Consider the following 12736-nt stretch of genomic DNA (forward strand, 5'->3'; position numbering starts at 1 on the left):
ATTTGTATTAAATATTTATACATTTAATAAAGAATGCAGGCTAATATTAAAGATAATGGAAGTGATGAGAATAACCATTACAAATAAAACAAAAGTTTTATTCACTTATTCACTAGTCACTTAAGAAAGCTAGGATCACTCATAGGAAACAGAAGGCGGTTCGCGATTTCTTTTAAAGAAGAGAAAGGTTTTTATGGGACTGATATATCAGACTAGACAGAATAAGCATTACAAATAAACTACTTTCTGTGAAATATATAAAATTGCAAAAGAGAAAAGTGTTTTTTTTTCACAACTATATTTTTCAAGCTTGTCCGACGTTTTTCTAAAAAGTTATTAGTCCCGTCGACTTTTGCTTTTGCACAAATCTTCAATATATATATATATATATATATATATATATATATATATATATATATGGCACTATGGTGTCCCTACCACTTTTACTTCAATATTTAAGAAATTACCATTTTTTTAAATCTATAAACTGAAAAAAGGTCAAAATTTCATTAAGCGATATTTAACTAGCCGCCATTTTCTTTAAAAAATTTTTTGTAGTCTCTATCACGATGATTTATTAAAATAACTGTATTTGTAATGAATAAAACAAAATTCGTTTTTTTATTTCAGAGATTTCGTCAGAAGCACTAGGACAATATCTTAAAAAGGAGGACAGAGTAAGAGATACTTGATAAAATTAATTTGTTTAAATATAAAAATAAACAATAATTCAATTTTTCGTATTATAAAATAACAATAAAACTTATGTAGAGGGACAATTATTTGAGTTTTTCTCATTTTTTCAACAAAAAATTCCTAAAATAAGCCTAAAATATATTGGGCTGCCTATACCAGAATACCCCCTTAAAAACACGTTAATGATTTTTTTATAAATATAATTTAACGATATTAAACGCAGAATTTGCGTACCGTCCTCGTTGTCTTGTCGAGGTGGTGTTGCCGCGTTGTTTGTGGAATTTGTCGTCGGTGCGATTGTAGGCAGAGGTAGTGGCGTGGTATATCTCGCCATAGCTAAGGACACCGGCGGTCTGAGAAATAATTCACGATAAAACGATTAAAATATCTAAATAATAAAGAATAATTATATAATTAATAATTTCTATTGATATGTTCTGTTAAATCTGTTGGAACTTCATTTCAGTTCCACATAAAAATCTAAAAGAGCTAGCGCGCAAAAATGCATTATGCGTATTTCAAAAATATTTTATTTTTAAATAACATCGTCTCTCTTATGCCAAAATCATGAATGTGCTTTTTATAACTATATAAAGGAGGAGGGGGCAATCAAAAATTATTTTACATTTTAATTTAAGTCTGAGGTAAACATTGATATATGCAAGAAAATTTCAACAATTTTGATCTCTAGAATTATTTAAAATTATAAATTTCCAAAATTTATCGAATCGCATATTCATGGTATTGATATAAAGGAAATGATATTGTAATCTTCCTTGAATAATATAAAAAAGACGGAAGAAACTTTGTTCCTCTTGAATTGCCTGCTTTGAAAGATTGCTATACAATTGCGAGTTCGTTACATTACAATTTTCCGCAATTTTCCGCAAGCGACGATATCTTCAGTCTGCTTGTGCGCGTGTTTCGTTTTGTAGGTTCGTCTTGTTCCGCGCAGGGATATTTTACATCAATTTCAGGAAGGTAGGCCGGCGAACAGCGATCGCGATCACCGGGAAAACGATCGAGGGAGAGACATCGTCGATGCCTTCGTAAAATAAACTCCTTTCGATGAATCCGATTCTCGCCGATGCTCCGCAATCGTTCCCATGCAAATCTGACGGTGCAGATGACGTTTCGCGGTGAAATCGCGGTTGATCTTCGAGCGAAGCAGCAACGGCAAAGGTAAACTTTTGTCCCACGATGGTATTGCGTTTCAAATCGTATCTTGGCGTATCTAGCCAAGCCTCTAGAAATGAGAGCTCGTCGTTCCGCGAGCGACGGAGGAGCGAGTCTGATGACATGTCAAATTGCAGCAAGAACGGACGGAGCCGTTCGTAATTCTGGAGGCGAAATTACCGGCACCATTACGACGCTCGAGGGTAAAGTTCCGTCGCGACACCGACGGAAGATCGATGCGGCCGCTCCGGCAGCTTCGCCGCGGAAGATGGCGATCCCGGCCGGCAGAAACTTTGCCAGCTGCTACATGGAGCTGTGTAAGCAGCAACGATTGCGACCGTTGCCGGTGATATGCGTGACCCTGCCGCACAGTCTGGACTTCACCACCGATCGCATCAAGATGGACGACTGGGGACCGATCTTGAATTCCCTTTCCCTCGATCGCTCGCTTAAATCGATCAGCGTGCATAGCAGGTTGAAAATTGACTGATTTCAATACTTTTTATATACTGCCTTCCTTTTATTTATAATGTTAGTCATTGGTCTTTACGCGCTGTTTTTTAAGGTGTCATTTGACAGTGTTATTTTTATGTTTTCCTGTATATTTGTTAAATTACGCTAATTAAATTTTTCTAAATTGTTTCTCTTATTTTAGTCCTGCAAACTTTTATTGAACAATTTATAAGGTCGCAAATAAAATTATTTTGAAAATATACCAACAAACTATAGTTACTGTTCTTAAACTTGTCACATACATTAAAATTTCTTTAAAATCTCTATCAGGTATCAATGTCGTAAGCCGTTGGAAGAGATAAATTCCGAGGACAAGGCGCGAGCGATGGGTAAGGCCCCGGTGGTCCTCACGCGCTACCTGTTGGAATGGATGTCGCAGAGCGTCGGCCAATGCGTGAGGAATTCGCCCAGCCTCACACACCTCGAGCTCGAGGGCATCCCCTTTCCACCGGATTGCGTCGCGGTGCTCTGCGTCGGCTTGTCGGGCACGCAGACCTTACACCATCTGTCTCTTCGACGTTGCTACATCGGCGACAACGGCTGCGAGCTGATCTGCCGTATGATAGCGGACATTCGTAGCGTGAGGTCGCTGAATCTCAGTTACTGCGACCTCACGCCGAGCAGCGGCAGCGCGTTGGCGTCCGCGCTCTCGAGGCAAAAACTGGCCTTGTATCACGACACCTGGAAGCAATCGCTGAGGTATCGCGAGCCCAACTTCGAGACGATGCCGGGGCTACGTCGGCTAACCTTGAACGACAATCCGCATCTGGGTAACTGCGCCGTGCGGGAGATGCTCGAGGCGATACGCGACAGTCTGTGGATAAAGGCGTTGGATCTTCAGCACTGCGGCTTGACAGATCAGATCAGCGCGGATCTGCTAAACTTACTGGATCAGAACAGCACGCTGGCGGTGCTCGACGTGAGGAGGAACGCGAATCTGAACGACGAGCTCGCGATGGAGGTGATGAGAAGGCTGGTGGAGAACGACGTCGAAGGAAAGTCGGAGTACAAGTGGATGGGATTAGCGCCGGACAAGAAGATCGCGTCAGCCGACACTCGAAGAGGCAACGAGTACGAGGACATCGCGAAGCCCTCGAGAGCGCGAAGTGGCTTTTCCAAGTACGCGAAGCGACCGTGTCAGGTGATTCCACCGAGGAGAACAGTCCCGTTAACGCTTCTGCCAACGAAGATGAAGATCCGACCGCCTTCGCCGCCAGTTCGCGACACCGCTACGCAGCAACGCGATTTAATCCATTCGCAGACGATCGACAACATACGAACGATACCCAAGGTCTCCCTTCACTTGGATCTTCAATCTCGCATACAGCCCGCGACTCGCGTCGATTGTGACGTAGACGCGCAATCGGAACATAAGAACGTCGTACGATGCTCCGACGTGACAAGCCTGAAGAGCTTGGATTCGACCAAGATGGACGTCGGCACACAAAGCGTGGACCTGCAGGACGATTCAGAAGAGATCCAACGTATCCTCGGGCAACTGGCGGAAGCCCAAGCGGAACACGATCGTCTTCTGGAGGAGACCAAACGAACCGATCTTCTGCTCGTCGAAGAACGAGAACGCCGCGAAGCCGCCGAGATGAACCTGCGATCGGCGCAAAATGACGTGGCTAAGCTGGAATGCGCTCTGAAGATAAAGGAGAACGAGACCAGAGGTTACTTGCTGGTCAGCAAGCAGTCCTTGGACGAGATATGCTTGTCCTTCGATCGGCTTCTGGAGCTGCTGGAGAACGTCACTGGCAAATACCCGTCCGACAGGATGCTGGGCTCGCAGCAGATCGCGAGCGCGGATATCAGGCGACGCCTGACGTCCGTCATCAGGCAGACCAAGTCAGAGAATCTGAAGCGGGGCTATAAAGTGGACATCGACAACGTGCTGCCGCAGTACGTTGTGGACAGCGCGCGAAAATTCGTCAAGTCCGAGAGCGACGTGAGATCGAATATGCCGATTCCGGTGACGCATCTCGAGAGGAAGATCGGCGAATGTCCGGAGAACAGGGAGCCGCGCCATCGGTATCGCGACGCCAATAACAAGCCGATGACGTCCGTCGATCGAGCCCGAGCGATCTTCGCGAGCATCGTTAGCGGCGATGCTGTGCTCGACTTCTGCTAGCCGATCGATCGACTGGGCTCGGCAATTGTATGCAAAGACAGTCGTATAGTGGAACACCTTTCTTCAGAGGTTTCACCCGTGGGATGTATATAAACATATTTTGTACACGTATATTATATACATGTATACACTACGTGCAGGGAATGCACGCACGCACCCGCCGCGTTTAGACTTTCCATCACTAAAGGGATACTTCGATTCTCCATAGCGCGACTTCTTCGTTATGGGCATTAATTTCGATTCGAACATAAACTTCTAAGTAATGCCGTAAAAGCACGTAAAAAACTCTTCTTAGACATTTATTAATAGACGTCTTTTGTACTTTGGTATGTTATTTTGTGAGAAGTAAACAATTTTTATTTCTATTCCAATATATACATATGTATAAAATTGCGTCCGGGCATTTCTCGCGAAATTGGTAACATAGCTGAGAAAAATTAAGATTACGACTCGCTTCTTATTTTAACTTGTTTATCATCATCTTAATCCGTGATTACACGGCGATGATTCGAGCATCATATAAAGATGCATTTGCGAAATGCATTTATTTCTATTGTATCGCATTCAATCGCCAAATATTTTTTCGGAGTAAAATGAAAGTGACGGATGACGTGACGTGGGAAATTGAGCAGTCAATTAGTGATCGAGTTTAAAATATGAATTAGCGTTTCTGAATAAACTTTGACGAAGTTTGTAATCCACGGTCCGAAAACAATGCGGCTAATCGGGAAGATCGATTGCTCGCGCGACGAAAAACGTGTGTAACGTTCGAACCCATTTATAGCCATATTTTTTCTTAGCGCGTTACTGTACATGGAATAAATATTGCCTATTATTTCCGTAAAAACTTTGTTCAAACATTTCTTGCCGCGCGAGAGAGTTAAAATAATTCTTCCAGATTGCAATTCGCACAACGTCTTCCTTTCATCGTTCTCGGTCTTCTCGGTGAGGCAGATTATATGGGCCTGTTTATAACTGTAAACAATAATCTTGAGTCAACGTTAATTTATGTGTAATTATAGATTCCGATGTCATTGACGATTATACGGGTGTCTGCGCCGGTGCGGGTTTCAAAGCCTCATGTTTACGCGATCGAATGGTTGATTTTAATAGAAACGATCTCTCTCTCTCTCTCTCTCTCTCTCTCTCTCTCTCTCTCTCTCTCTCTCTCTCTCTCTCTTTCTCTCTCCCTCCCTCCCTCTCCCTCCCTCACTCTCTCTCTCTCTCTCTTTCTCTCTTCTCTCATGACTCGTATCGGATTGTTGCGTGGAACCAAACAGCCGGAGTGTGAATCGTTTTATGACAATAGATTATATATGCAATTACGTAAATACGAAACTGCGAAACTCTCGCGTTGACACAGATATGCATCTGACTGTCGACGACGCTCCTCCTCAATTCAATTAAATTTTCTATACTCTTTATCAAATTAATTGAATCGTACATCAATTACACAAGTGAACGAAAATAGAAAATAGGAGTTTTTCCTCTGAAATTTCCTCTTGCATTTGTCGAGATTAGCTGATAGATCAATAGGTTCTTTTCGATATCCTACTTTCGATTCTCAATCTCTTAAATTTTTAAATGTTTCTAAATGCGACCAAGAATGGATTCAAATTAATTAGAGACTAAGCTTATATCGCGGAAAGAGATCAGTGTCGCTTGTGTAACGCGCGCGGTATAATAACTCGCGCTGAGAACGACGCGTTGCGCTGCGCCGCGCCGCGCCGGGACGACACGGCCGTCGCTTTTAACGTTCACCCCTTGGCGCTCTATGGATTTTCCATTAGTTCCAACCTGTGCAGCCGGTTACCTGAAAAACGCTACGCCTACTACGGGCTGCTAGTCAAAGGTAATTTTTCATGATAGATCACGCTCGGCGTGTCGCTCAACAACGGCGAAAGGTAAGCCTGGTGCGCAGCAGAAGATCAAACGTGCCAACAACGTGTCGCCGGCCCTCGCTTGCTCTTGCCGTTGCATCCGCCGACAAGTGACTATCGATCGTCTGCCTCCATCGCCTGCCAATCTCTAATCGGCCATGCCTAAGTTGAAATTTCGTAGAGCCTTTGTGACGCGCGATTCACAAGTGTGCGACCAACATTCAACACTCTTGCCCTTTCGACGTAATCGCGTTCCGAGAGGCTTCGGATACGCCCCCCGACAGATACTGTCGCTGTCAATTCACGCGAACGTCTCACTGTCAGTCACCATTATAATTAATAACTCGGCGTTATTTCTCGATGAGATTTTATTCGATCGCGTTCTCTTCGATCTCTTCCTTCTGCTTTTCTTTTAAACCATTGATTTCTAATGTTTAACGATTTAGTCAAAAAAACGTAACGATATATCCGCTGCAATAGGTAGATTGAGGAATTATGTAGTAACTGAAAATCGCAAAAAAAGGGCGATAAGTTATTACTTACCCGAAGACGCCTACGGCGACGGCGGCTTCGCGCAGCGCTCGTTCTTGGTCCATCTCAACAAGTGCTTCCGGTCTGATGGTGGCAGTGTTCCTTGGTTGACGTTCATTCTGAACAGCTGCAATTTGTTAGTTTGTCGTATTTTTATATATATACATATATATACATATGTATATAAATAAATAATTATATGTATATACGTACATACATATATACACTGAACCAAAACTGTACATGAATGCAATAAAAGCATTCATTGTAGTAATAAAAAATTCATTAAAATTGGTCCAAAGAATTATTTTATTATCATAATGATTTATGATTTATAAAAAAATAATTTGAATATTAAACTATTACTACAATTCATTGTAACAATAAATATGTACATTGAAAAATCTGCCATTGATTTATTATAATAACGGAAGACTTTATTGAGTCAATGAAAAATCCTTCTTCGATATTTCGATACATTGGTTCAATGAATTCGGTTATTGAGCCAATGTACAAACTTTATTAATTTATAAAATAATACGTTAATATGATCTTTGCGATTACTCAATCCATGGGCCAACTCCTACTCACGCATTAATAAATAAGTTAGAATAAAGTAGATAACCGCAATAAATACTAAGTAGCGTCCATAAAATTGGCGCCTTTAAGAGGTAAACCTCTTCAAAAGAGTTACACCCGCTATTTGGGTATTCGTGGGCGGCTGGCACCTGAGGAGATCTGTCAGGCCCCGTAGGGGTTCCCTTTATATACAGGTCGTGGTCGAATCTGAAATACGTGAAACGGTACAGGCGATGCGGCGCCTAGCGGCGTCGATGCAAAGTAACCCCCGGTAATACAGGTACCGTAGAGTTATGGTACACATTTAATGAATGAGTTTTTTGATTCCACTGAACACATTCATTGGAAGAATGAACTTTTTCATTGGTTTAATTAAATGTTACATTAAGTTATGATACACTTGAGTACAGTATATTAATAAACAGTGATTTGTTATATTAATGAATCCAATTATTTGTTAATGAAAAATATTCAATGTCATATTATATTATCAATTAAAAATTCATTGTATTAATGAATTTCAAGTCAATGAGCTTCATTCATTGATACTATACGAACAATATTTTTTTCAGTGTACATATACAGGGTGTTTGATTTAATCTGTCCATGTTGATCTCTCGGTAATTATCAAAGATAGATAAAAAATAAATACCCTTTTCGCGCGCGTGCGTCTCGAATAGAAATCGATACCCTCTCGAAACAATTTTTTTTAAGTTTGTTGGGATAATATCAGAAATAGATTTTTAATGTCATGCGGCTTATTGGATTCGTCTTTTCGAAACCTATAAAATACCAAATAATGTTATCTTTGTCGGGGGTTTTTATTTGAAAAATTTGACTATTACTCTCTCCATCAAAATTTTATTGGGGATGAGTTCGACTCCATCCTAAAAATTATCCTTTTGAGGGGATCTCTTTATTCTTCATCTAATTTTAAAAACTTTCGACACTGTTAAATATTAAAGGATAAAATTTAAGCCAATACCTCAAGTTAAATAACATTTTGTTATTTTTAATTACTATGTGTGCCTAAATTATTTTAACACAAAATTTTATTTTATTGCCATTGGTTTAGTTAAATTAACGACGTATTAAGTAGGAGTAGTGGCGAGACCTACAGGAATGTTAAAAATGACTTAAATTGAGTATAATTTATTAATTTGACACTATGAATTTAACAGTGGAGTTATCGACATAAATATCGCAGATTGGTAACTGATTTCATCAGACATGTCAGCAGACTGACATCAACTGCGTCCGCATTCAGCTATGTTCTGCCAGCAGAGTCTGCTAACAGCTAACATAATCGGACAGCAGATTGGCAGCAGAAATCGCGCAAAGCCTGAATGTTCCAGCAGGATGATCTACTTGATTTCTGCCGCCAATCTGCTGTATGATGTTAGCAGACTCTGTTATACTTTTGTTGACGTTCTGCAGACATAATTTGTAGCAGATATTCGGCAAGATCTGCTTTTGACAGATTTGGTTACCTGGGTATATAAGCATTTGTGATGGTATTGAAAGATATATAGGCACATACACACAAATACCCTGTTAACAATTACTGTGTTAATTTTACGTTATTTGCGTGGAATGTAAAATATATGCCAGCCTTAGAAATCTACTAAACTCACAGAGTAAAACGTTTCTATCGATCGAATACTGTATAAATTGTTGTCATAATTAAAGATGAATTTTTACATTTATCTTTATCTAGAAGATATACAGAACATTATCAACCTTTATTTAATTGTAAATCATCACAGAAAATAATGAAAATTGAGATAATATTGAGGTGCAAAATACATTCCACGCAAATAATGTAGGATTAAAGATTAAATATTGTTATGTAAATTACAAAAATAATGTCTTCCTTAAAAATTAGTGACTCAAAGAACTGAAGAATACATTTTTATTTCCGATATTCGTAATGCTACACCATCCATAATAAATATGTATAGCAACATAGCAAGGCGGCGGTGAATTCGATGTTTTTGATCGGCGATCAGCGCGGCAAGTGTTTTTGCAGGCGCAACGATCGAATGTTTCCTTTTAAATTCAGTAATTGATGAATCATCAAGTTGTAACCGGTTATCGCAAGTTTTTGCGATATGTCACGATGCTTTCTTCCACAGGTCAATTGCGTGTACAAATAACATAGTTGCCATATATTCTGCGTTATTTTTACACACATTACTTTTACAAATATCGTATTTTTTTGAGTGTCTTGTGCAAAATTGTATGCAATTGTGTTTCTGTCGAGCCGGTGCAATTTTTGACGCGATATTTTCAATGTAAGCACCGTTATGCTGTGCAATATTTGGCAAGTTGCAATCGCTATACCTAACAACATTCTCTATATTCAAATATGAACCCATTACGTAACGATGGGGAGGTGGTAAATAAAATGAGCGTGGTATTGGCAAAACTCGTATTTCGTTAAAAACCAAATCGTTTTTCCGACTGATTGATAACGAGAGAAATCAGAGCGCGGTAAAACTCCCGCGACGCGCATTCATCGATCGCTTTTTTTGCCATTTTTTTTCATACTTTTTCGAAAAAAAAACCCGGCGACCTCGAGCGCGAACACGTTGTAAACGGCGATGCTATCGGCGAACAATAGGAGCATTGTGCCGCTCGTCGAATTCGCGGATGATTGAAATATTATTGAAATATTAGTCCAGCGGATTCACGGGGGGACAGAGGGGCGGGGAACGGGCGGGAGTTTGCGGTTGTCTGCCGCCCTCTCGTCAAACTCACGTAACGCCACGTTATGTCACGCCGACGGTCTGCATCTGACACGCGTGAATTCAACAGGGCACGCAGCAAACCGGCGGCGCTTATTGTTTGCGGTACGTAACGCAGTGTACGACCACCCGAGGGTTTCATTTACCGACCATCTATGTGAGAGAACGAAAAAAGAACGCTTCTCGTAATGATGACAATGATAATGATTAATACGTTTTTATTAATAAGTATGCCATGCTCTCTAAAAGTGGAAGAGTGAAATATATCACTGAAAACGAGTGAAATGGAAGTGTAACAAAAGTGAAAATTGAGCCTGTGCATTTCAAGTGATTCGCCACTCCATCAAGAAAGAGGAAAATTGCCCTCCATAAGTTGGAGTGAGATTGCACTTCATTTGAATGAAAAGGCACTCTTTTCGAGTGTAGTATAGATCAGTGTCCGTAAGAGTGAAATATGTCACTGTACAATTTTGGAAAATTTCACTCTGTTAGAGTCATTTATCAGTCGATTTTTAGTGAATCGTGATTCACTATAACTTTAGAGTGAGATTGTATTACTCCGGTAGAGTGCCGCTCTAAAAATTTGAGTGAAAAATTCACTCCTACCTTATGAGTGCCAGCATTTACTCAAATTAGAGTAACAACCCTCTCTTTTGGAGTGACTATCGCAATCACTCTAATATATTAGTGGCAAAACCACTCTATGAGATTTAGAGAGTGTAAAGGTACGATAACACAAAGAGCAGTCGTACAGAATCCCATTTAACGCTCGTAGTTTTTTCGCATCTTTTATATCATCTACAAAAACACTTACTAGTTTTTCTACATTTACGTTAAAGAAAATTCGAATCGTCCGTGTCACCCTATATGAAAAAAGAATCACATGCAGGGATACCTTGTACCGCGCGTTTCTTTTTTCTGAAATATCCCGTAAATAATTCGTAGAAATAGATGATCGGAATCGCAAGGGTTAACGGCGAGAGCGCCGCCGCACTGCTTTTTATTCACGCGAGCCAATCAAGCGCATTTGCAAGCTCACGCTCGTGCGGTTTGCCGCGGCGCGGCGCGCGGCGGGCGCGAACGGTCCTCGCTCTCTTCGTCGCCGCGCCGTAAACACTGCGGTCGTTAGCGACGGTCGCGTGGCCCTCGACGAATCCCCGAAGGGTTAATTGGAGGAAATAAACGTATGCAACGTGCGGCCGACCGCCCGATGCGCACGCGGAGACTCCGGCGGCGCCGCGACCCTTCGGCCGCCACCCTGGCGTCCCCCCCCGGTTCGCGACTTCGCCGGCGGAGATAAGTAGAAAGGACGAAGGACGGAGCCGGAGTGACATCGGCGAAAGGGTGCTCTCCCGTGGCGCGGCGACGATGCAAATGAGAGAAACAATGTGCACGGGGACGTTTTGCGCGTCCTGGTGCGAGAATCCGCGCGAAAAATGTTACAGGGGATAACAATGGAACCACACTGGTGAATATGAGCAAGAGTATTACGCTTTTAATGATTGTTAGCGTAATAATCGACTCTCATAGACCACACTCGATTTGATTGCAAATATCGAACTAAACAATACTGTTTTCTTTTTTTTTTTTAATTTTTTTAATTTAAGATTTACATTGTATACTAAAGCGCACTACTTTCTTATTAATTTATCTATTGTAATATTTACGCCACGATTATTAAGAATAAATTTGAGAGAGCGGCAGTATTGCTTTTCAAATATTCTTGAAAAACAGAATTGCGAAGAGGCCTTATTATCCACTTGTGTTAAGGATTAAGTAAAAATAATGACGCAGAATCCTACACAACAGTGACCAAAGGGGTTGTCAATTAAAAGAGCGAAGAAGAAAAGGGAAGGGATGTACGGAGAGCAGGGCGGCCTCTCGCAGCGAGGTGCATGCAAATTAAACGGAAACAGAGCGTACGGGGGCGTTTATCTTTTCTGGTGCGAGACACGCCGCGAGAGGCGGCAAGGAGAGAAAGAGAGAGAGAGGGAGAGAAGAAACGGAGGCTCGACGAAGCAAGAGGGACCCCATTAAGCCGCCCAGCAGGCCGCACGCCGGAGGTAAAGTGAGCCGGCACGCTTTTTATTATTACGAAATTACTGCGCGCCCGTTGCTGCGGGGCCGCTGCTAAAAGGGAAGCCGGGAAAAATTGCCGCCCGGCCTGGGCGGCAATGAGTGCCCTAATCGCGCGTCCATTAAAGCACGGCGGACACCACGAGTTTCTCCTTTTCGGCGTTTGTGACAGCGAGTGCGTGTCTTTCACGCGTGGTAATAAGGCTCCGTCATAATTATCCCGCGTCAGCCTTCTCGCGTAAATTCGAGGAGCCAATGTGCCAGTTTTGCGACGAGTTGTAAGAGTTTTCACTTGTCAGGCATTTGCATCATCCGCGATTTCAGTTTCCGTACTCGAATATCTCACTGTGATATTGATTTATATTTTTGCGCGCGTATCTTGTTATTTCTGATTACTTCACACATTT

At 41.7% G+C, this 12736-nt stretch overlaps 2 protein-coding genes across 2 annotated transcripts in view; one reads left to right on the forward strand and one right to left on the reverse strand.

Moving 5' to 3' along the window:
- The window catches only part of LOC139777972 (photoreceptor-specific nuclear receptor), a 34624-nt gene that overhangs the window by 3086 nt on the left and 18802 nt on the right, over window positions 1-12736 (reverse strand). Inside the window, exons 5-6 of the mRNA XM_071715697.1 lie at window positions 6940-7054; window positions 931-1049 (exon numbers count right to left, since the gene is read on the reverse strand). Of these exons, the coding sequence (XP_071571798.1) occupies window positions 931-1049; window positions 6940-7054 (234 nt within the window). The remainder of the gene's footprint in view (window positions 1-930; window positions 1050-6939; window positions 7055-12736) is intronic.
- LOC139777984 (uncharacterized) lies at window positions 2141-4516 on the forward strand. Its single transcript, XM_071715712.1, has 2 exons — window positions 2141-2346; window positions 2656-4516. The coding sequence occupies exons 1-2, from the start codon at window positions 2141-2143 to the stop codon at window positions 4514-4516; spliced, it is 2067 nt and encodes a 688-aa protein (XP_071571813.1).

Source organism: Temnothorax nylanderi, unplaced genomic scaffold (genome assembly GCF_030848795.1).
Source record: "Temnothorax nylanderi isolate EJ_2023f unplaced genomic scaffold, tnyl_v1.0 TNYL_tig0170_pilon, whole genome shotgun sequence".
Taxonomy (NCBI): Eukaryota; Metazoa; Arthropoda; class Insecta; order Hymenoptera; family Formicidae; genus Temnothorax; species Temnothorax nylanderi.